The 25340-nt window shown below is 36.8% G+C and overlaps 1 protein-coding gene across 1 annotated transcript in view; it reads left to right on the top strand.

Annotated features, from left to right (window-relative positions):
- Window positions 1-440: 440 nt before the first annotated feature.
- Window positions 441-25340, top strand: part of LOC129249266 (uncharacterized) — a 207860-nt gene continuing 182960 nt past the window's right edge. The window contains exons 1-2 of the mRNA XM_054888975.1: window positions 441-666; window positions 13457-13708. Of these exons, the coding sequence (XP_054744950.1) occupies window positions 13642-13708 (67 nt within the window). The 5' untranslated portion in view covers window positions 441-666; window positions 13457-13641. The remainder of the gene's footprint in view (window positions 667-13456; window positions 13709-25340) is intronic.

Here is a 25340-nt window from a genome sequence, read left to right as displayed (position 1 = left end):
TTATTTGGCAAGTGATAGCTATTTTCTCTATTCCTTCTCCCACAACTATACCTTTTTCAATTCTCCTCTCAATTGAATTATAGAACTAAGGGCTTGCCAACGTATTTCTCTGATTAATTTTATTCTTCAACAATGTTTGCCTCAGCTGGCTATTTTTCACATAAATATATTAATTAGCCTTATTAGAGCAGAAATGACCAAATACTCACTCAGTTGCTGTGAAATTATTGGTGCATACTGAAGTAGTTGGGTAGTCTTCTTAAAAATATATAAATGCTTATAGAATTTCGCGTGCTCTCCTTTTGTTTGAGTGACTTTTTGCACCTTAATTATTTAGCGCTCTTTGTGGCACGAATGAATGCGAAAAGTGTGAATGAGTTCTGGGTTAATGTGGCTACAATTAGTTCACTTCTCAATTTCATTGTGAAAATGTGCGCTGCTGTGGATTTTTATAAGTTGGCAACTTAAGTGCGAGGAAATAATTTGAAGTACTTGCCTAGGAGTACTTACACTTTGTGGTGGTTGAAAACAGAGATAATCGGAAAAAAAAGAATTTAAGGATCTATAAGTGAATCACCAATGAAAGTTTCATGAAATAAAAGTTTTAATATGAACTAAAATGTGTTAGTGCAATATATAGAGACAGGTGCTGTTCCAAATTGAAATGTAAGTCACTTGAAGTGCAGAGTCATTTACAGTGAATGCGTTTTTCCTGAGAAGTGGCTTTAAATCTGAGCTGTTCGTATATTGCTTAAGGTTAAAAACAAGTATTTTGTGCGCTTAAAAATGATTAAAAATATTGCGAAGTGATTTTGTTAGATGACGGATTAATGAGTCTTTAGTTTGACTAAACCATCGTCAGGCGAAACTGGTGTAGTCTTGAGTCTGTCATGTAATCCTGAGAATGTACTCTGAGACTTTAAAACATATACCTTATGGAGCTCTACCTCAATCTGAGAAGATATCGTTGGCTATCGGTTGCTTGTAAAACTGGCTTCTTACTCTAAGCTGAAGCCCATCAACAGCCGATGGAAGTTCACACGCAACCGCCAACTTTGCTCTGTGATCTGAGTTCCATTTGTGGATTATTAAATCATTTATATACCTTCTACTCTAATATGAACGAGACGTTATCAATAAAACGGTCCGCGGATGACATATGGCAAAAATAAATTTTTTGTTTTTTGGTAGGACTGTTATAAGCTTACATGGCAAATTTCAGCGTGATATGTCACATAGTTTGTTTTCTGTGCTACTGTAAACAAGTCAAGCTCGAGTGTGTTCTTCGAATTTAACGATGGAAATTCAAGTTGAATAAAGAATTTGTTTGAAATCTTGTTATTCCAACAAAATTTCGGCTTCAGACGCCTTAAAAATGTTGCAGACAACCTATGGAGACTCTGCTCTATCGCGTGCACGTGTTTTCCAGTGGTACAAATCATTCAAAGAGGGCCGTACATCAACCCAAAAAACCACGCCAAAGTCGCTCCAAAATTAAGGTTATGCTGACTGGTTTTTTCGATTACGAAGGTGTGATGCACTCGGAGTTCCTTCCGCAAGGCCGATTGGTTAACGCAGAATATTATTTCGACGTTTTAAAGCGTTTGCGCGAGAACATTCGTCTTAAAAGGAAGGAATTGTGGGACAACAAGTCTTGGTTCTTGCATCACGATAATGCACCAGCTCACACATCACGTCTTGTTCGCGATTATTTGAACAAAAATAATGTTAATATCGTTTCGCAAGCACCGTATTCGCCTGATATGGCTCCATGTGACTTCTTCCTGTTTCCCAAGCTCAAGTTGCCGCTCCGTGGAAAACATTTTGAGACAATTGAAGTCATAAAAGAGAATTCGAAGAACACACTCGAGCTTGACTTGTTTACAGTAGCACAGAAAACAAACTATGTGACATATCACGCTGAAATATGCCATGTAAGCTGATAACAGTCCTACCAAAAAATAAAAAATTGATTTTTGCCATATGTCATCCGCGGACCGTTTTATTGATAACGTCTCGTTCATATTTGAGTAGAAGTTATGGAGAGTTTTTTAGTATTTCCCAATTAAGTTCGCTTCGTTTCATTTTTTTATGCTCCTTCCAACGTAGCTTAGCATCGAGGGTTATACCAAGATATTTGGCAGTGTTTGCGTATGGAATAGGAGCACCCAGTAGCATTATTGGGTGATCGTTTGCTTTTTTATTGGTGAAGGTCACATGAATTGATTTGTTACTTTTTAATTTTATTCGCCAATTTTTCATCCTTATTTTTACTGTGTCAAATTATTTCTCAGGAAAGCGCAGAAAAGATGGAGCTCCATTTCTTCATGATCTATTTCGAAAACTCTTTGGCCCCAGTATAATATACGAAGGACTCAGAAAGTCCTCTGGACTCCTCGCCATTCAATTTCCAAACTCGTAGCTGTGTTTACCGGTCACTGGACGATCGACACACACGCGGAAAAGCTAGAGCTACCATTTAACACCCATTGCAGAAGCTGTGGGGACCTTTCAGCTAAAGAGAGCGTGGAGCATTTTCTCTGTAAATGTCCGGGTTTGGCAGCTAGACGATTAAGATTCCTGGGTGCTCCTTTCTTCGACGGCCTGGGCAGTGCGCCAACCTAAGTCTCCATTATATCATCAGCTCTGGCTGACTTTAGATATCTGCCTGTTGGAGGTCTCATAATGGTATCAAAACGACGCTTCAGTGCTACTTGAGGAGTGCCAGACTGGCCTGCTGTGTCTATAGCCGTTTGAAGTTTAGCTGCCGCTACTTCGGCTGTTTTTCCTATTGCAAGACTTGCTGTGTCATCAGCAAAGGTGTCGATCATAGATAGTGCTTGGGGGTAATGGTATATCTTTCGTATACAGAAGGTAAAGAAGCGGTGCAAGGATGTTTCTTTGCGGCACGCCAGCGTTTATTTTCTTCAATTTGGAAAACTCATTCCGTTGTTTTACGTAAAAATAACGTACAGTTATACACGATTTCATAAATGCACTGCATTGAAGTGGAAGGCATGAGTTGATAAGGCCTTCATGCCAAACCCTGTCGAATGCTTGCCCGACGTCCAGAAAGAATGCTGAGCATATGTTTCTCTCTTCGACCGAATTTTCTATTTCAGCTGTAATTCTGTGCGCCTGATTTATGGTGGAGTGCATACAACGGAATCCAAACTGGTGGGAAGGTGTCAGATTGCGAAATTCAATTACTGGTTTTAGGCGATTTAGAATGAGCTTTTCTAGTAGTTTTGAAATTTGTGGCGACAAGGAGCTTGGCAGGTATGAAAAAACGATATGTGAATCCTTTACTAGTTTGGCAATCATAATCGTCTCCGCAGCTTTCCACAAGCTTGGAACATACTGGAGTTGGGTCGACGAATTTAATAGCTTGGGTAATCTTACTAGGCTTTTGTTGGGTAGTTGCTTTAATACTTCCGGTGTGGTTAAATCAAAATGATGACTAATGATTCATTTTGCGCTTAATCGTATCTTGCGTTGCAAATGTCCCAGAATATATGGAAAAATATTCATTATTTGGAGATTTTTTAATGCGAATGATGATAACAAGGAACTTGTAGCCAAATATCATACAATAACGACTAAGTTGACTTAATATTTTTCAAATGAATGCTGTTATTGCACGTATACTCGTACAAGTATTTTTAATATGAAATCAAAACACGTTAAAAGCATGCTAATGTCTATTAAAATTGCTTTATTGGATATTTTGTACTCAATTTTATTAAAATAAGTTTTGCTGAATTTCAGAAAAATTTCGAAGATAATTGCAAAATTAGGGATTACCCAAAAATATGTCAAAATCCATAAATTCAGTTCGAACTGTAACTTTAACTTAGGTGAAGTGTGGGGCTTTCGAGATATGTGTTAGTGTGTGGAAATACTATATAAAAATATAATATCTACGCTACTTGTAATAAATGCCGAAATATTGGACTAAATAATCCCACAGGGTGCAAGAAAATACATTATTTCCTCGGTAGAATTACGTGCAATTTTGGTTTCATCGATTTCGTTCAGGCATTTGCGATGTTAAAGAAAATGCCGAAAAACTCACAGAAATAATCGAAGTTGACCGCCATGTTGGTAGTCTTGCTTCGCCCAGGAGCTAAAAATCGATCATAAAACCATTTGCGTACAAAATATTACTCAAAAATAATGTACTTTTTTTCCGTATATGAATATTATATATAATAATGACATATCTACATACAAACATACACTCATACACATATACACGTATACTACAATAAATTCTTTCGAATATAATAAATCTCTATACTGCATACTATAAAGACTATTGCCATCCACATATGTATGAATATATAATAGGAATGTATATGTATGCCAATACCCATAAATATTTGTAAAATTTCGAATATGTGCATATATTGACTATTACATGGTATTTTTAGTGTGACGTAATTATAAATATTAAACATAAAAAATGAAAATGAAAAGGAAGGTTTGTAGCTTAAATTAAATTTTTCAATTAAACCGCTTTTAATTAAATTAAGTCGGAATTATTGCAGTGAAAAACTGTGAAAATATTCAGAAATATGTTATGGTCATGGTATTTTATTTACATCCATACTTAAATAAGTACGCACACAGCTGCCCGTCTCGGTATTTTAAAGCCAAACGGCAACTAACTAATTTTGCATTTAATTTATTTTTATATTTGAATATTTATTCCTTTTCTGTATTTATTTAGGTGTTTAAGGTTTGCGGGCAACAGTGAGCAGCAGCAAAAATTTGACCTTGAATATGCTAATTCATAAATAATTGTAATGAGATATAAAAGTAATTAGCCGGGTGTTGCGCCAAAAATTTGGGTTAAGTGGAAATTAGTTGTTTTGATAAAAATTATGCGGAAAGTTGACTGAAAGTAATGCATAGATAAATTTATGCTTATTTGACTTATACATACAAGTAGTGTACATACATATAGTACATATTTACTTCTGAAGCAAGAAATTATGACATTGAATCTAACGTTTTAAAATATGAAGCCTTTCTGTTACTGAAGTTTGAATACAAGTATATTTAATATGGGGTAAATGAGCGATTCTGTGTTAAGTGATCCAATTCTTTTGGGCACAGTCATCAATTTTTCTGGAATTTGGCTTACTTGTAGCATTGAGGATAAAAAGTACCTATACTGAAAAAATAAAAAATAAAATTGTATAAGTTTAAGATTTTGTGTACTGTTATTGAAAGCGAAATAAGTTCGGATATTTTTAAAATTGTATTTTTGAAGTGCAACTACTTAGATGTCGATGGACTACTTCGGATATTTTTAAAATTTATTTTTGAAGTGAAACTTCTTAGGCGTCGATGGACGAGCGAGAATGGAGAGTAAAATTTCAGCGCCTTGCAACGTTTTGGGCATTTTCGTTCCGCGAGTGAGAAAAAAGATATAACGTAGAGGAAAAGGAGAGAGAGAGAGCTATAACTTATGTGCATCTTAGATACACTTTAGGATATTTTTCCTGAGTTTTTCCTTGTGGTTGCTAATTTCTGGTGAGAAATAACACTGCCTACTTTTTAACGCTTGTTTATTGGTGCAAACTTGTAGGAAATATATTTTTGGTGCCTACTTCTTGGCGTTATATTTCCCTGGTGCCTACTGGGGCGTTTTTGGTCCCAATTTTTTGGCGTATTTTTTGTGTCTACTTTTTGGCGCTTATTGCCGTTTCCTGGCAAGTGCTCACGCGTACTATAAAGTTTAAAAACTTGTGTATAGCTTTTTTTTTTTATTTCTAATGATGAAAATTCTGACATAAAGTTTTTAAATTGAAATTTCTTCTGTTTTATTAAATTTTCTTAACTTTTTTTTAATTTACTCGAACAAATTATGTCTTTTTCTGCAAATATTCTTTGATAATTCATATTTTTTCTTAATAGCAAACAGCTGAGTCTAAGCTCAGTAGTCCTTGAAAGTCTTATAATGACGATATTTTACGATCCCCGTAACTTTTTTGGTTATATTCAAACAAAAAATAATGAAAATAAATAAATAATTGGCGCGTATACTTCTGTTAGATGTTTTGCCGAGTTCCTCCGAGCGAAAATTTTTGCACACTCCTAGGTTTGCCTTCCGAGGTGCGACCACTATTACAAAACACTTTGTCTATCATTTTGGTGCTTCATGCGTGGAGATTCGCTTCAAGGGGCTCCCGAATGGTAGTCACGCACCAAACCGTTCGGCTACGGCGGCCGCTTTGTTTGCTTTAGTATGAGTACAATGGGAAGTAAACTGAAACAATTTTACAATTTCGAGATTGATTCAATATAGAATACACGGTGCGACAAAAAAAATAAAATTAAATATACTTTTATGGAGACCTAGCACGATTTGTGGCTATAGAAAAACTAAAAAAAATGGTATAGGAGAAATTTCCAATACACCCCCAAAATCTCATTTTATGGCCATAAAACCGTTTTTCAGTAGGTTGATGTGAACAATCCCTCCTAACTTCGCCAATTTCCATCCGATTTCGAATTTGTTTTTTTAGTTCAAAAGAACAAAAACAAGCCTTTTTGACAGTGTGTTGACATTTTTTCTGAAATGACAACTGACGAGACTGTAGACGGAAGTATTCGGAATTTTTTTATTTTTTCAACTTTGACATAATTTTTGCGATATTATCCGATATTGAGGATGTTTTTTAGTAGACTACTGTTATAGTGAATTTAATTCTGCGTCGAATGAGCTATATTTGACTGTAATTGAATTAAAATTCATAGAGTTGTGCGAGTTGTGCGAGTTTTAAGATTTTATTTTTTTTACTAATTTTATAGCAAGTGTCAGTATAAACACATCATCAGTACGAAACAGTACAGGTTTAAAATTTTAAAAGATGTCGGGAAAAACTAATCTTCATTTCAAAAATGTTTGCTAGACCTGCTCCGTTTATAAGAGTCATCACAATTTTAGGGATCGTTGTCGGGCCTCAGATTCGAAAACTCATGCGAGATGAGAAATTTACGAGTAAGCTCAGTGCAGTGGAAAGACGGGCATGGGAAAGTTTTAAATTATTGTGTGAGAAGTTCCTTGGAAATAAAAAGAGCTCTGATTATGTTGAAGTCGTCAAAGAGTTTTTGAGTGCGTACGAAAAAACGGAATGCAATATGTCCATCAAGATACACTTTCTGCACTCACATTTGAATTTTTTCCCGGAAAACCTGGGCCAGATGAGCGATGAACAGGGTGAAAGATTTCACCAGGAGATAGGAGTCATCGAAAAACGTTTTCAAGGGAAGAACTCCATCAACATGCTTGCTGATTACTGCTGGTCCTTGAAACGTAAAACAAGTGATGACTCTTATAAACGGAGCAGGTCTAGCAAACATTTTTGAAATGAAGATTAGTTTTTCCCGACATCTTTTAAAATTTTAAACCTGTACTGTTTCGTACTGATGATGTGTTTATACTGACACTTGCTATAAAATTAGTAAAAAAAATAAAATCTTAAAACTCGCACAACTCTATGAATTTTAATACAATTACAGTCAAATATAGCTCATTCGACGCATAATTAAATTCACTATAACAGTAGTCTACTAAAAAACATCCTCAATATCGGATAATATCGCAAAAATTATGTCAAAGTTGAAAAAATAGAGAAAAAATAAAAAAATTCCGAATACTTCCGTCTACAGTCTCGTCAGTTGTCATTTCAGAAAAATTGTCAACACACTGCCAAAAAGGCTTGTTTTTGTTCTTTCGAACTAAAAAAACAAATTCGAAATCGGATGGAAATTGGCGAAGTTAAGAGTTATTCTTCACATCAACCTACTGAGAAACGGTTTTATGGCCATAAAATGAGATTTTGAGGGTGTATTGGAAATTTCTCCTATACCATGTTTCTTAGTTTTACTATACCTACAAGTTGTATTAGGTCTCTATAAAAGTATAATTTCACTGTCGCACAGTGATATTATTCAAATGAAATGGTACACAGTTTTTTAAAGTAAAATATCTTCTTTTTTTAATTTTGTATTTTTTTAATTTTTTAATAATATAATTTTTTAATTTTTTAGAAACAGATTTTATTTTGTTGTTCAAACTTTTTTAGAATAATTTTTTTTTATCAATTTATTCAATCCAAGGACTGCTATTTCAATTACAAATTCGAGCACTTAATTGTGTTGCTCTGCTATCCAAATAAGTATTTTTCCCCTTAAAAATGTTTGCCATCGATTGAAATTAGCCTAAATAACAGTTTTTGGTTTGTCGAAAGTTCATGAAGAACTGCATCTGCTCCAATTCCGATATAATTTTGATTTACATATAAATTGATCCCCGAATTCCACCGCCTCATCTACCTCAATTCATTCCACTGTAGGGCAAAATCCTTTTTTTTTTCAAGATAATAAGGTTTCGACTGTAGATTCTCGTAGAGGTGACAAAAAACATATGTGTCAACTGATATGGCAATGTTGAGTGTTGAGGAATATGCTGATACTAATTTTGAAATATGAAGAGAATCGCTGGGTGAATTTGCAAAAAGGCAGTTTGTTTTCTTGTCTTTATCGATTTCAGAGAGTTCAGTAGAAGTAATATAAATTAAAAAATGTAATGAATTTTTACCTTTATTTTCAAAGTTAAGTTGTCAACTGTCAACAATTTGTATTGGTGACAGAAAATCCAGGTTTGAATTGTTTTCAGGGTGAGTCAATATTTTCACCTTTTTGCACATTTTTATGGTAAATCGGCAAAGGAAACTATGTAAAGAAGAAGCATGATTTGTTAAGAAATTATATGGAACATTTTAATCCTCTAAAGCCTCAATAGATGAAAATGTGTGACTCATAGCAGAGGGAATTCAGGGTTTGATTGAAAAGTAATGAGTGTTATTTTTTTTAAGCAGTTTTATTAAACCTTTTGGATTATACAACTAATATTCTTCAAAATAGGACCCTTGAGCGTCAATACACTGCTGGTAGCGGTTTTTCCACTGCAGAAAACCTTTTTTAAACTCATCTGCCGGAATCGCGTTCAATTCGGCTGTCACAGTTTTTTGGATCGCCTCGATGGAGTCGAAACGCCTCCCCTTCAGCTTTCTTTTCAGGCGCAGGAAGACTCATTACTTTTCAATCAAACCCTGGATAATGGTTGATAAATGTGCCACAAAAATATTTATCGGAAAATTCTACTTAAAGTCACTTAATATACCAAAACTCAAAATGAAGCGAGAACACTGAAAATAAGTCACTTCCTAAAATAAAATTTGCACGTAGGCTTTCAGAGTACCCATAAGGGATTTTTTGGGTTTTTTTGGTCCTCTCTACCAGAATGCATTGTAGGAGCTTTGTTATTTTCTTATGAGTTTTGTGAGAGACCGACCTAACGACGTCCCGCGAACATATTGCTCCGCATTGCCTTGGCTGAATATTGATTGTGTTAATTTAAAACTCGCAAGCATCGAAATGGACAGCAAATGGGTACACAGATTACTTTCCTTTTTTCTAACGAGCTAAAGTTCATCTAAATTGGAAACAAATTTACCCGTAGAAGTAAAGTTTTTCCTCATTCTATTATTACTTGCAGGTGTATACTCGCACATCTGCTATGAAGCCAACTAATCCTTTACGAATATTCGCACAAGTAATTGCTTAGAAAAGGAAAGTTTGAAAGTAAAAAAAAGAAAAACAGCTGATGCCCACCTCAAGTTACACACCTTGCACTTTCGCATGCAACAATTCCTGGAACGAATTAGCTAAATAAGACATCTTCTCAACTTTGTCTTCCAACTTTTACACACGAGTATGTACGTTCACTTCGTCGTGGATGAGCCAACAAATTTTCGCCAAGCGAAACTTTCACTTCCAGGCATTTATCTCCAACCACTTTGTCCACCACCAGCCAGACAACTAGACTTCTTTTCTTTCACTTCCTACATAAAATCCCAATGTTCTACTTCACTTTCAGTTGCTCGTTTCCTTAGACCATTTTCAGTTAGTTTCCTTTGGTCTGGCTTATCTGACTTGAAATATTTTTGCATCTGCTTCATCTCAGCCGCACTGTGCCACAAAATGTTGCATATTTGCCTAACTGCCTTCAAATGCATCCGTTAGAAATTCCAAGTATTTGCACATCCTCGCAGATTTGTTGATGATCTGACAGACGACGAAGTTGCAACAGTGGCATGCAACAAAATACATATAATGGACATTGCAACAGCTGTCACTGCAGCAGCTCAAGGCAAATACATACGCGCGCCCCAGAAACAATAGCATAGTTGAGACGGATTGTTGTATGTATTTGGATCGTTTGCCCCTACGGATCTGCTGATCCTGTTGGTGAATGACTGTCGGGCAGACAAACTTTTGTTCCGGCGTCATTCGCCTAATGAGGTTTACCCGAAAAGTTAACACTTTGGTTTGCATTGCAGCATTGCGCCGCTGATGCCTTACACTGAAGCTGGCATTGTGGCAAGTCGACGACTCTACAAACAGGTTGATGCCGCATGTAAAAGTGAGCGCACATACACACGACAATTTGCAGCAATAACAGTCGCAGAGATATGTGCATGTATGTATGTGCAGGCAGATATGTATAGCGGCCACACCTACTCAAAGTTGGCAACATTTGTTTCTCTCTGCCACATTTTTGCGAAAGTGACGGAAGCAAATTTGTAAATGCCCCTTAAAGTAAGCAAGCAAAGTTTGAGAAAATTTTCTTTTGTTTGTGTGGCACATTTACTTGACTCCGATTGCGCATTTATTCTTTCAGTTCACTCCACTCCACGACATCTCTAGCAAAAGTGGGCAATAGGCAGTGTGGGTGGGCATGCCAGCTGGTGTCTCATACGAGTATATGAGTTTCTTAGTTTCTCAACTTTGAAGTTGTGGGTAGTCAATGGCAATGAGTTTTTGAATAGTTTGAAATTCTTCCGTTCGTATGTTTGCGTGTGCATATTTGTGTATGTCATAGTATCAGGGTTCCATTATTTGATGACTTATTTCATTCACAAAATGGTAGTTGTTAAATCTGTGTAAATGACGTAAGCATAAAAGGATGAGAGGTATTAAAAGCAATAAATTAATCCTGAGTTGTTCCCAAGCGATTGTAGAGATCCATTATTTTTGCGTAAAATTCAAAACTTTATTTAAGATGTTTCGTACTCGTATTATCCGATTTCGGTCAACTAACCGTTTTTCTATATAATTTGTTGCCATTTTAAGAGTAGCTTCAAAATGTCTCTCTTAAAGCAGTCTTGGTCCTTATTGGCTAAAAATTCTAAGTAATCGATTTTCACAAACTTCTCTTGATGCAAATCTCTTATCACTCATTAAGCTTTGTAATGAGAGGAAAAGGTGGTAATCGCTTGGTGCCTGGTCTGGACTATAAGGTGAAGTCCAAAATAAACAAGACTGGCGTCATAAAAATGATATAAATATTAATGAGTTAGTGCATGGGAAGTTACATCCCTAGCTGACTTCCAGTGAAAGCTTGGTGACATTCAGTCCAGTGGAAGTGAAGTGATTACATCTAAAGTGTCAGTATGTTTGTGTCATCGGTACGAAAATGAGTTTCGAACAAAGAGCTAACATCAAATTTTGTTTAAAAATCGGTAAAACGTTTACCGAAACATTTTGTGTAAGAGTTCATGAGTGGTTTACACGTTTCAGAAATGGTTGTGAGAACATAAATGACAGTGAATATACGGGCCGCCCAAAATCAGCAATCTCCGAGAGCTCCATCGAAATTGTTCGTAAGCCTATCAAAAATAAACCGAAATCATCGTTGAAATTTATGGAATCGGAGCTGAATATCTCAAAAATATCGATCTATTGCATTCTAACTGATCATTTGGGCAGACAAAAGGTCTGTGCAGGTTTCATTCCGCACAAGTTAACTGAGGACCAAAAATTGCTCAGAATTCAACATTCGAAATACCCCAATAAAGAGGCGAGGAAAGACAAAAACTTGCTTTACAAAATTGTAACTAGTGATGAAACGTGGTGTTCCCAACATGAACCTGAAACCAAGCGTCAAAATGTCGAATGGAAGGCCCCAGACGAGCCACCATCCCAAAAACCACGTTTGAAGAAGTCAAAAATCATTTGGTTTTACGATCCCAAGTGAATTGTTCACAAGGAGTTCGTGCCAACGGGCTATCTTGGTGTTTTGAAGTGTTTGTTGCATCGCATTCGTCGAATTCGCCCTGAATACCGCGAAGAAGGAAGCTGCACCTTTCCATCGATCCACTCTTGTGACTAATTTTTTGACTAGAAATCTTATTTTAACCAGCAATCATTCAAGGTATTCGCCTGATGGCTCCCTGTGACTTTTACCTACTCGGAAAAATGCACTTGGCCATGAAAGGAGAACGTTTTGCGTCCATAGAGGCCACCCAAAATGCTTGTACCGACATATTGAAGGACATTCGGGTCAATGATCAGAAACACTCTAACGAAAAGCTTTTAGGTCACACAAAACAGTGTATCGAGGCCAGAGGAAACTATTTTGAATAAATAAACTCGAAGTTATCAGAACAAAGTTCCTGTCGTTTCTATTTCAGCTCAGCCTTGTTTAGTTTGGACTTCACCTTGTATATACGGAGTTTTTGTAAGTCACTAGAGTCGCGTTTATTCTTGCGGTATCCTGATGGAAGACAACCCCTCTTCAAATTTCTGTCCATTTCTGGTCAATCGCTAGCTTCAATGGTCCAGCTGTTGGCAGTAGAGATCTGAACTTAGTGTTAGCCCAAATCATACTAAGTGACACCTTTCAAGTACAACCAAATTTACAGTAGAACCTTCCTGGCCGTTAGTCCACCATTTGGGCCGATTCATCATGCCTTGACCACGATGGATTGCGCACAATATTGTCGCATGTAACCCATTTCTCATCCCCAGTCACAGTTCGTTTAAGAAATGGGTCGATTTTATTCCGTTTGGTCAAAGCTTCGCAGATGGAAATTCGGTCCATCAGGTTTTCTGGTGTTAATTGTTGTAGCACCCAAACATCGAGCTTCGTTTTGAATCCAGCTTTGCGCAAATGACTTAAAGCTGTTTTATCGACGATGTTTAGCTCCTAGACGGGGCTGCGATTGTTTCCGATCAACTTCGATTGTTTCTGTGGCTTTGTCGACATTTTCGACGACGGGCCCGTCTGTGCGTGGTGCATCTTTAATATCAAAAAAGTACAAAAACACCATTCACAAATTCAATGACCTGACTTGCATTTTCGCCTTTAAAAAAAATCAGCAGTGGGAAAAGTCACCTTGGCAACGAGCATAAAATTTAAATTGTTTAATCGATGCTTTACGAGAAATCGATAATCTTTTTCCCCAAACTATTGTAATAAATTGAAATTGTAAAGGAAGTATGAAAATTATTATGTATGCTAATATGACTGATTAAATTATTTAATATATGTGCACAAATAGTTCAAATAATTTATCACATTTCCACAATTTTTCAGCCCCTTCACTGCAATTGATAATCCACCAGCAGGACTCGCAAGGATACTTTATCATTGACTGTTGTTGTTCATTAACTAAACTTGCAACAGAGACTGCAGCTCACTGTCACTGCGCTAACATCAGTTAACAAAGGAAGCAAGGAAGTACGAGTATATAAAAGCTGAATTTATTTATTTTATCCTAAATGGGCGGTGGTGTCGTTTTCCTCATTGTTGTGCCGACGGCGAACTTCGAACGCGAACTCGTCTATGGTAAGACAAAGTTTCTAATTTTTTTAGTAAATTTTGTAAAATAACACAGAAAATGTGAAAACCAAATTATCACCAAATATATGAATACTTATATGTGCATGTAGTCATATATTAAATTAAGGTGGTCCTTAAAAAATAAAAATTTAAATTGTTTATGGGGCACTCACTTATTTTGTTCAGAGTGTAAGACAAGCTCTTTTAGCGAAAATTTTAAAAGAACTTTAAAGTGTTAAATTTTTTTTTTCTTTATTAATTTGGCATATTGATCATTTAATTATAACTTATTAATATAAATTCATTATTAACACCAATTTGAGACAAACATATCTGGTGCTATTCAGCTCCAAAAGAACTATCGATATCGATAACCGCGGTTTCACAGCTGAGAATGAAAAAACTGTGTCGACATTTCTGTTCAGTAAGAATTTCGAAGGACCTCTCCGAGCCGTTTGATACCAAACGAGGTTTCAGACAGGGTGATTCGCTGGCGTGTGACTTCTTTAACCTGATGTGGGAGAGAATCCTACGAGCCGCAGAACTTAATCGTTCAGCCACAATTTTTTATAACAGCGTACAATTGTTGGCGTATGCCGATGATATTGACATTATCGGCCTTAACAACCGCGCTGTTAGTTCTGCCTTCTCCAAACTGGATAAAGAGGCAAAGCGAATGGGTTTGGTGGTGAACGAGGACACATCAAAGTACCTCCTGTCATCAAACAAACAGTCGGCGCAATCGCGTATCGGCACCCACGTCACTGTTGACAGTTATGATTTCGAGGTTGTAAAAGACTGCGTTTATCTAGGAACCAGCATTAACACCGATAACAATGTCAGCCTGGATATCCAACGTAGATTCCTCTTGCCGAAAAGGGCTACTGTGAACTAAGAAGGCAATTGAGCAGTAAAGTCCTCTCTCGACGAACAAAACTAACACTCTACAAGACTCTCATCATGCCCGTCCTAACGTATGGCGTAGAAGCTTGGACGATGACAACATCCGATAAAGCGACGCTTGGGGTGTTTGAGAGAAAGATTCTGCGTTCGATTTTTGAACCTTTTCACGTTGGCAGAGGCGAATATCGCAGACGATGGAACGATGAGCTGTATGAGCTTTACGACTACATAGACATAGCGCAGCGAATAAAGATCCAGCGGCTACGTTGGCTGGGTCATGTCATCCGAATGGATACAAACGCTCCGGCTCTAAGTATTCGATGCGGTACCAGCAGGACTTGGCTTCACTTGGTGTGTCCAACTGGCACCGGTTAGCACGAGAAAGAAACGACTTGCGGGCTTTGTTAAACTTGGCCAAAAACGCGTAAGCGGTTATCGCGTCAAGTAGAAGAAAAAGAAGGTTTTGCGGCCACCTTAGCCGAATGGATTGGTGCGTGACTACCATTCGGAGTACGTTGGTTCGAATCTCCGTGAAGCACTAAAATGAAGAAACATTTTTTTCTAATAGCGGTCGTCCCTCGGTAGGCAATGGCAAGCCTCCGAGTGTATTTTTGCCAGGAAGAAGTTTCTCATAAAAAAAATCTGCCGATCGGAGTCGGCTTAAATCTGTAGGCCCCTCCATTTGTGGCACAGCAGCAAGACGCGCGCCTCAAATAGGTGGAGGAGCTCGGCCAAATACCTGACAGAAGTGTACGCGCCAATTAATTATTTATTATTTTACTTTTTAAATATGCGTGACTGCAAATGTTTTTATTAAAAAAAAAATCAGTTAAATTATTAAAATTTTGCTAAATTTAAAAAGTGCATTTCGGGATCTTGTGATTGCTCTTCTGTTATCAACTAAGATCCCCACAATTTACAATCAGCCAAGTTATAGAAAAATTTAATTTCAGGACTATTTCGGGATCTCTGGATTTCACTAAAAATTTCGCATCATTCTGTAATCAACAAAGATCACTACTATTTATAATTAGCTATTATAGAAAATTCAATTTCAGGACTATTTCGGGATCTCGGGATTTCACTAAAAATTTCGGATCATTCTGTAATCAACAAAGATCACTACTATTTATGATCAGCGAAGTTATAGAAAAATTCAATTTCGGGATCTCGAAATTTCACTAAAAATTTCACGACATTTTGTAATCAACAAAGATTACTACTATTTATAAACGGTAAAGTTAAGGAAAAATTAAATTTCAAGATTAATTCGGGAATTCGGGATTGCATTAAAAATAACATGAAATTTCGGTTCTGGCAATGCTGCGCAATATTCGCATCCTTACTATACGAATTCACTCTGACAAGTCAGCGCGTGTGTATTATTAAGTAACTTTTGGACAGACGTGCTTTGCGCTTTGCTCGGCTCAACTACAGCGACAGTGAAGTCAAGCCGCTAGCGCTTAGTTTACTCCTACATTTAGGGATTAACTTAATTAAATAACTGCAAGTGGCAATTTGTAATTTTAAGCACCGGCGCTTTGCTTTGGCGTATGCACGTGCACACACGGACTTACTAATACAAAATACATGGAAATAAAATATAATACATAAATCCACTCATATTTGCAAGCACATAAAATTATTTTATGAACTCTTATGTGTGCGGAAAAATATACTCACATGTGCACAAACAAACGTAAATGATAGCTTTACCATTTTTAGAGCTCCTCACTCATTTTGAAAAATGTGTAAGCCTATTTAAATCTGCCCCTGTTTATATTCCTTTGCATCTCATTTAATTACTTTATGACATAATAAAAGTCTAGGCTATAAATGTGCTATAAAATTTTATGGCATAAGCAACAATCGTTTCGAGTTGTTTGTATATTTGAGTATATCTTTGTATACCAAGTAAGTATTTTATTGAGTGATTTGAAAGTAATTACACAAGAATAGAAGCTAAAAAGCAGCGTTGTGAAGTGTTGAAATGAAACAATTTAATATGAAAAGTAATGTATTTTCCATAAGCATTGCTTAAAGTACAACGTCGAGCAGAATGAAGGATTTTGCGGAGATAATTCAATATACGAGGGCGGTTTAATAAGTACACGTGTTTGATGGCAGAGGGCGTTCCTCTAATTCCTGAGGAAAGTTGGTGTTAGCATCGTGTGCTGCCATCTATCAAACAAAGACACAACAAATTTCAGACTGATTGATAGGTTAGTTCAGATTTGGCAGCTATTCGAGTAAGACGTCTTACGTGATTTTCGCTAAAATGAAAAAAAGCTGTATCGTTCGGTAATTCGATTTTCCTTTTTGGACGGGAAAAAATGCGAGAAGATAAAAGCATAGTTGGATGCTGTCTATTGGAGCGCTTTGCCATCTAAGACCAGAGTTAGATATTGTTTGAATGAATTTAAAAGTGTCATCAGTTTTTGATGAGAAGCGAGCAGGACTCCCGGCGGACGTGGTTACCGAGGAAATCATTCAAAAAGTCCACGACATGATTCTCGCTGATCGACGAACGAAAGTGCGTGAAGTAACAGAGGCCAAAGGTGTGTCGACCGGAACGGCAATGAATATTTTACATGATAAGCTGGCGATGAAAAAATTGTCGGCCCGATGGGTTCCGCGCTGGTACACAAGCAGCAACAGGCGGTTGCAGCTGTTAACTTCGAAGCAGTGTTTGGAGCAATTTAAGCGAGATCTGAAGGCCTTTTGCATTGAGTTGTCACCATTAATAAAACCTGCATTCATCATTGCACACCAGAAACTAAGCAACAATCAAAGCAATGGATTTCTCCCGGTGAATCTACTCCAAAGAAGGCAAAGACAGTTCCAGCGGCCGGAAAGGTCATACCGGCGATTTTTTGGGGGAAAAATGTTGTTCAAACGAGACGTATTTTGGAGGAGTTCGACAAATCCTATTTTTTGGAGGGGTTAAAAAATGGCCGCAGCGAGAAGTGTATCTTTCTAAAAGGGGACTAATTTGAAAAATAAAAAAAGTGCGTATACACATAACAGAAGTGAAACTTTCAAGGCAGACAAAGAAAGAGGGAGAAACCCGAGAGAGAATGAGAGGGAGAGAGAGAGAAAGAAAGAGAAAGAATATATATCTAAATAAATTCACAACATTTGCAGAGAATACAAATAAACAAAATTTACAAAAAACGTAGAAGGGTCGACCGGTGGACACAAACCGTGGCAACAACGCGCACTACTCCGAGCGTTTAACACCCGCACAAATGCAGCGATTCCAGGACCGTAGCAACAGCTCTAATTACCGCAAGGCAATACCAATAAATCCGATGTCGGAATGGATAGCACTTTATAGTACGCACTCGCACTAGCCAGGAGACGGAAATAATCGCAAAAATTAGGCACCAAAAAAGAACGCCAAGAAATTTGGAACCAAAAAACGCCCCAAACAGTAGGCACCAAAAATACATTTTTCCTCCAAGTTTGCACCAACAAACAAGCGCCAAAAAATAGGCAGTGTTATTTCTCACTAGAAATTAGCAACCACAAGGAATAACTCAGGAAAAGTAGCCTAAGGTGTATCTAAGATATATATAAGGTATAGCTCTCTCTCTCCTTTTCCTCTACTTTATATCTTTTTTCTCTCTCGCGGAACGAAAATGCCCAAAACGTTCCATGGCCTTGAAATTTTACTCTCCATTCTCGCTCGTCCATCGACGCCTAAGAAGTTCCACTTCAAACATTTTTTTGAACAAATGGTGTCTTCATTTCTATCGCGGATACTTATTGAAACCCCCGTATTCCAAATTGTGGAAATTTACTTTGAAAAAAAAAAATCTGTTCTCGAAGTCCACAGAGCGGAGTATTGAAGAGGACACCGAAATGTCGATTTGTTGTCGTTCTTGACTTGTTGGCCTTTGTATACTTCGAATGCGGACAGTCATAGAAAGCTATAAACTCCTAAACGACTTAAATCTCATTTGGATGCCAGGTCATAGAAATATAGCAGGAAACTGTACGAGTATAGCAGATGAACTTACCAGAAAACATACAACCCAAACTATTCAATCGGATAAAGCGTTGCTACCCATGCCCATAGACGCTTGTAAATTACTAAAAGACAGAGAAACTACTAAAAGAGGAAAAATAAATTCATAATAGCAAAACCTTACAACATTTAAATTAAGCAAATTGTCATAGCTGAAACTCAACAGTGGTCGTTCAAAATGCCTGCTAAAACTCAACAGAGAGAATACAAGAACTTTGATAGGTGTATTAATCGGTCATTGTTTAATGCTGGAAGTCTGGGAGTTCCATGCTACGATTATTGTAAAAGCTGTCATAATATAGAAAAGGAAGAAACTATAAGACTCTTCCTTTGTGAGCGTGAAGGATTAGCTAGAAGAGGATGGTTCAAAAGGGGTCCCATAGTTTAAGGAGAAGTTCAAGTGGTATCACTACGGACCTACGACAGATCTAAGTGTGTCATATTGGCGGCCACCAGACCTACCTACCTACCCGCCTTGCACTTCGACTACTTGGGAAATTTTACGTAAGGAGCTTGGCTTACGTGCCTGTAAAATATGGCTCGTGAAAGAACTGAAGCCAAATGACCATCGGTTCCATCGCTTTTTTTTTGCTTGGGCTCATTTAGATTTATTATTCAGATTTATTCGAAAAGTAGTGAAAAATTGGACTGATAGAATCGTCCATGTAACTCGTAGCCGCAGCGGATATATGCCTGATATAATTTTCGAAAAATAAATGTCATGAAAGTATCTGCCAGATTATAGTAAATAACAACAATATTTATATTTTGTATTATCATTTTAAGTTCTCAAGCTCTTAACAAAACAAGGACGGTGTACATGCGAGTCCCGGTGATATATTTAGGTACACTCAGCGATGAGAAAAGGCTTGAAACTTACCTTAAAAATCTGCCTGTTAATTCATATATGTAGAAAACTTCAGGAACAAAATTAAGTCGCTCTTAAACTTCCGAATTTCCGAAAAAAACAAGCCTAGTTCTCTGTAATCGCATATTATTTTTGTAAGTGAATTTTTTCGTATATCTATGAAGATTGTGACGAACTAAAAAGAAAAAAAAATTAAAATCCCTCAAGCCGTTTCTGAGTTCTTGTAATTGCAATTGATGCAAATTATTTTGATTTTCCGAAGTTTAATCAAAAAACACTGTGTCCACCATGATTGTCAACGCCTTTTTGTATTCGATTTGGCATAGAATTAATAATCCTAAGGAATGTTTCTGTGGGAGTATAATACTGTAGTTCTTTGATTTTTTGCCACAAACACGTCTTATTTTTGACGGTTTCCTTTCGATTAGCTTCTTTAAATCTCTCCAAAGGTTTTCAATGGGGCTTAGGTCGGGTGATTGGCTTGACTAATCCATGACTTTAACATTATTTTGTAAAAATCATTCACCCACTAACATTGAGGAGTAGCATATTTTCTTTAGCAAATGGTAGCATCACTTCTTGAAGTATGTCCTTGTACATAAATTTGTCCATTTTATCGTTTATGAGGTGAATAGATTCTATTCCACACCAAGATAAGCATCCCTAAATCATTATGTTACGATGGCGCCGTACTTCACTTTTTTTTTGCGAGCGGCTGTGAGCACTTTTATCCTTTAATGACCATGTGAGCTAAAAGTTATCGACTACTAAACTAATAGGACTATGTTTAAGTTCGTGCGGTTTTACAACAGATGGCGTAACTTGATTATTATTCCATCGATCCACATTTCCAAACATTCATTGAAAAAAAACCGCACGAACTTAAACATAGTCCTATTAAAAAATCTTTTTTTTTAATTAATTATGCCAAATATTAGATTTCGCAATATTTCTTCAATTTTCTAACCTTTCATTTTATTTTGATTTCGGTTACAATAATCAATAAATACGTTTGATATGAAATTTGTATATCAGTTAATGAGGACATCATATCATTGAATTTTTGATGAGCTCGTGCGATGATATCATATGAAGAAATCATGCGATGGGATCATATGATCAGACTTAATTAATTTCATAAGAATTTCGAATACAAGATTCTTACTCATTTGAGCTAATCTAATTCTTAGTTGAGTCAATATGTTCAGGACCCTTAAGAACCTGCGGTCTATTCCAGGAAATATGGATCTCGCGTCAACTCAGCGAGCGCTGGGCAAACATGTTAACTTGCGATATCCTTCTGGCCACGGGGGATCCTTCACTCGAGGGAACTTCTGAGGCTAACAAAGCCGCAGCTCTTAAATTTGGTAGATATACTTACCGAACATTGCCCGTTAGGTGTTCGTGTGGTACGACTTGGAATTGCTTGAAGTTCTTTCTGCAGAAGCTGTCTGGAGAATGCGGAAAATCATCTCAGCACCTTCTTCTCAGCTGCCATGCTCTCGTTGGGCAGAGATTTAGACATACAAGTATAGGCTCTCCCTTCTTTCCCATACCTCCGGATATTGCGGGTTTAAATATCACAAATTGGTGAATTTCATCAGTACCTTGAAGCTATTAATACAAACGTAATACGCTACCGCTGGTCGTCATCCTCTAATCCAAAGCCTCTTCTTCCTTCCTATTCTATCCTATCATTCTGCTCAGCGCAAACTAGATGGTTATCCTAGCATTTGCAGCGCTGAAATACTATTCGTACCATCATCAAATAAAACCAAGTAAAATTATAATTTCCAAAAAAAAAAGTGGATCTAAAGTGTTGCTTATTAATCTCACCTTCGATTACGTCCCCTTCTGCGACCTATTTTTATTCGCTTACTCATGCAATGATAATTCGATTTTTTCAGCACAAACTTTCACGCACATACGCGTATGCACACATACACCCGCACACACTAAACTAAGTTTAATAAACTGTAGTATCAGCTGCTGGCAATTTCATTTTCAATTTAAATGCAGCAAAGCTTTTGAAAATTGTCACCAGCGAGCGTTATCAAATACAATTGCGATGTCCTCGAACACCGGCAGCAGCAACAAATACAACAACAGTGTACAGTAGCAATAGCAGCAACAGTAACAAACCAACTCGAGTACACACGGATATGCCGTTAGCAGATTTGTCAGCTATTTATGCGAAAAGTTACTTAAGTGTTAATGCAACATCCGTTTAATCCACCGTCAACACCGAGAAGCTGCAGCAATAACAACAATAACCGTTCGACTGCTACAGCCAATGCTAAGCACTCTTCAACTCGCGATGATTTTGCAATTTATGCGTTCACTACTCTCATGTTTTTACCACTCTCCCAGCATTTCTCCAGCTGGGGCGTACACGTGCATGTTTGAGGGAGGGGCTACTACTACTACTACTTTAACTTTTGCTACTCGTGTAACAACTCTGCGAACTTTTTATGACCTGTCATGTTTTATTTATATCATTTGTAGTGCTGCAAGTGAGCTACTTTTGAATTCGAGATGCGCTTACATCCAGCATAAGTTGAAGATTTGTGGGTATTCGTTTGCAAATGCACACATATGCAGCCATGTAGGAGTTTAAGTGTGTGTGTGTGTATGCACAAAGCGCAAGTGCTTAACAATTGTAAGTGGCACTGCGAATGACTTGCGAACATTTATTTTGTTGTTTTTGCTTTGTGTATAGTAACTAAACTAGCTGATAGTGTGGATGATAGGGAATGTTACTAGCAATGAAAAATGGAGAAAACAATTTTGTAATTTAAGATTGCATGACTATGAGAATGAGAAATGGTGACGATGGTGACAACAACGAAATTAACAAATACGGCGAAAGGAAATATATTAAATAGGGGAATTTATAAGAGCTTTAAATTTGTGCACCAATGTAAACGCAATAATAGCTGAGCGGCATATTGCAAAGTGTTGACTATTTAGTTTTTGTTTAATTTATTACTTTTTTTTATTATTTTTTATTTATTTATTAAATTTTATTTTAATAAAAGTATAGTGCAAACTACAACAAAACCAAGTTTCAAATGTTTTACAACATTTAAAGAAGCTCAAAAAATTTTCATCAATTTATTAAACTATTTAAAACGAATTTTTAGAAATTTCTGGGTTTGCAATTTCGATATAATATTATCCCAGTTAAAAATACTTCAAAATTTGCAAAGATTTTTAATAATTTTTTTTCGTTGACGGTATAATGCATTCTCTTTATAATTTGCCGATACATTTCACTGTGCGACAGTGGTATTATACTTTTATGGAGACCTAGCACAACTTGTAGGCATAGTAAAACTAAGAAAAATGGTATAGGAGAAATTTCCAATACACCCCCAAAATCTTATTTTATGGCCAAAAAACCGTTTTTCGAAAGGTTGATGTGGACAATCACTTATAACTTCGCCAATTTTAATCCGATTTCCAATTTTTTTTTTAGTTCAAAAGAGGAAAAACAATAGTGGGTTGACAATTTTTCTGAAATGGTAACTGACGAGGTTGTTGACGGAAGCATTTGGAATTTTTTGATTTTTTCTTGGAATTTTTGGAGTTTTTTTAATTTTTTCAACTTTGCCATCGTTTTTACGATATTATCCGATATTGAGGATTTTTTTCAGTACACTACTGTTATAGTAAATTTAATTTTGCGTCGACTAAGCTATATTTGACTGTAAGTGAATTAAAATTCATCGAGTTGTGTGAGTTTTAAGATTTTTTTTTTTTACTAATTTGGTATGTAGGTATAACTGACGCTGAATAGGAATTAGGGCGTGTGTTGATGCGTTTTTATAGATACGAATATTTATTGGAGTATAATACTGTGCAAAAAGTAAGGTGAATTTATTTGTCAAACTTCGCGGGATTAAAATTTCGCTCTAGTTAATTTTTTCATGAATTGGCAGCACTGTTAATAACATCTGGGCCAACTTTCATGTGAGTGTCATTATCAGTAATATATTTACGCTAGTGGTTACCAAACGACCAAGAAAAAATCGAAAACTATTTTTACAATGTCTGATTTGATTGAGCAGAGAAGTGCCATCAAATTTTGTTTGCGGAATGCAATTTCGGCTGCGGAAACGTTTAGCATGCAGAAGGCATTTGGTGATTCGACCATGTCGCAGAAAAATGTTTATAAGTGGTACAAAGACTTCGAAGAGGGTCGAGAACGTGTTGATGACTTGGAGCGCTCCGGACGACCATCGACGTCAATAGAGGACCAACACGTCAATAAAGTGAAGGAGGTAGTGCTCAAAAATCGTCGGTTGACTGTTAAAGACCTTACTGATATGATCGAAATATTAGAAGGATCTGTGAAAACCATTTTGAAAGACCATTTGGGCCTACGGAAAGTCAAATCTCGTTTGGTCCCGAAAACTCTCAATTTCTTGAAAAAAAGTCGTCGCGTTGATGTGTGTGAAACAATGCTTTCAGAATATATGTAAGGACAAGCTCAAATACATCATTACGGGAGATGAGACTTGGATTTATGCTTACGACCCTGAAACAACCGATAAATCAAGCGAATATCGTGCTAAAGGCGAGGCCAGACCGAAAAGGGCACGTCAAAGTCGTTCAAAAATAAAGATCATGATAACAGTTTTTTTCGATTCTCGTGGTGTGGTGCACTATGAATTCCTTCCACCTGGCCAAACTGTTAATAAGGAATATTATTTGAGCGTTAAGCGTCGTTTACATGAAGTAATTCGTCTAAAATGACCAGAATTATGGGCCCACAACTCTTGGTTTTTGCACCACGATTATGCATCGTCTCACACTGCACTCGTTCTTCGTGACCATTTCGACAAAAATTCCACGCATATCGTTTCGCAACCTCCGTATTCGCCTGATTTGGCTCCGTGTGACTTCTGGCTATTCCCAAAACTCAAGAGACTACTCCGCGGAACGCGTTTCGAGTCGATTGAGGAGATAAAAGCTGAATCGAAGAAGGTGCTGATGGCTATACCGAAAATGGACTATTTGGCATGTTTCGGGGATTGGAAAAATCATTGGCATAAGTGTATTTCATCGAGAGGGGACTATTTTGAAGGGGATGAAATTAATTTACAAGAATAAATAAAGATTTTTCATTTTACAACCAAATTTACATTTCTTTTTGCCCACAGTATACATAAGAGTACGATGTGGTACGGTGCTGTTCTGCATACAACAGAACTGATTAGAGCTTTCGAAAATACTGTTTGAATTAAGACTCTTTGTTGAATCTATTGTATTCGTATTATTAATACTATAAAGTGGCTGATTATTATTTGCCACTTATATGCAGCGTAGTTTATAAAACGAAATCCTGCTATTGTCTCCTCCAGCGTTATAAATTTGCGTCAAAGAATTTCTATCACCAATTTTAGCCGACTAGTGAGATTCTGAAATCTTCCTGTAGCATATTCCATTGTTTAAATTGAAACGCAAGCATCTTGGATCATATAATATAATGGGAGCAGATAAGTAAATTCAAAATTTGTAGCAACTTTTTGATTTTCATTTTTCAAACTTTGCAGAACAATTGGCTCACGTGAATTGCGGTTCATACTAAAGGTCAAAGGTGGTATAAGTAAGCTTGCAAAAAAAAAACCGGTGTAGCCATCAATCACAGTTTCAAACGATGCTTTCAATCCGCGAATAAACCGCAGATAAAAGAAAATTGATTATACTGTCCTATACTGTACTGTACTATACTATTACTATACTTTACTATACTGTACTACACTGTACCGTACCATATGAAACTCCAAAGAGCCGTAGTTGGACACCTAATAAAGGGTTTTTCAATAAGGGCG

Source organism: Anastrepha obliqua, chromosome 5, assembly GCF_027943255.1.
Source record: "Anastrepha obliqua isolate idAnaObli1 chromosome 5, idAnaObli1_1.0, whole genome shotgun sequence".
Taxonomy (NCBI): Eukaryota; Metazoa; Arthropoda; class Insecta; order Diptera; family Tephritidae; genus Anastrepha; species Anastrepha obliqua.
The sequence above is the reverse complement of the archived record's forward strand: the minus strand, read 5'-3'. Positions and strand labels throughout refer to the sequence as shown.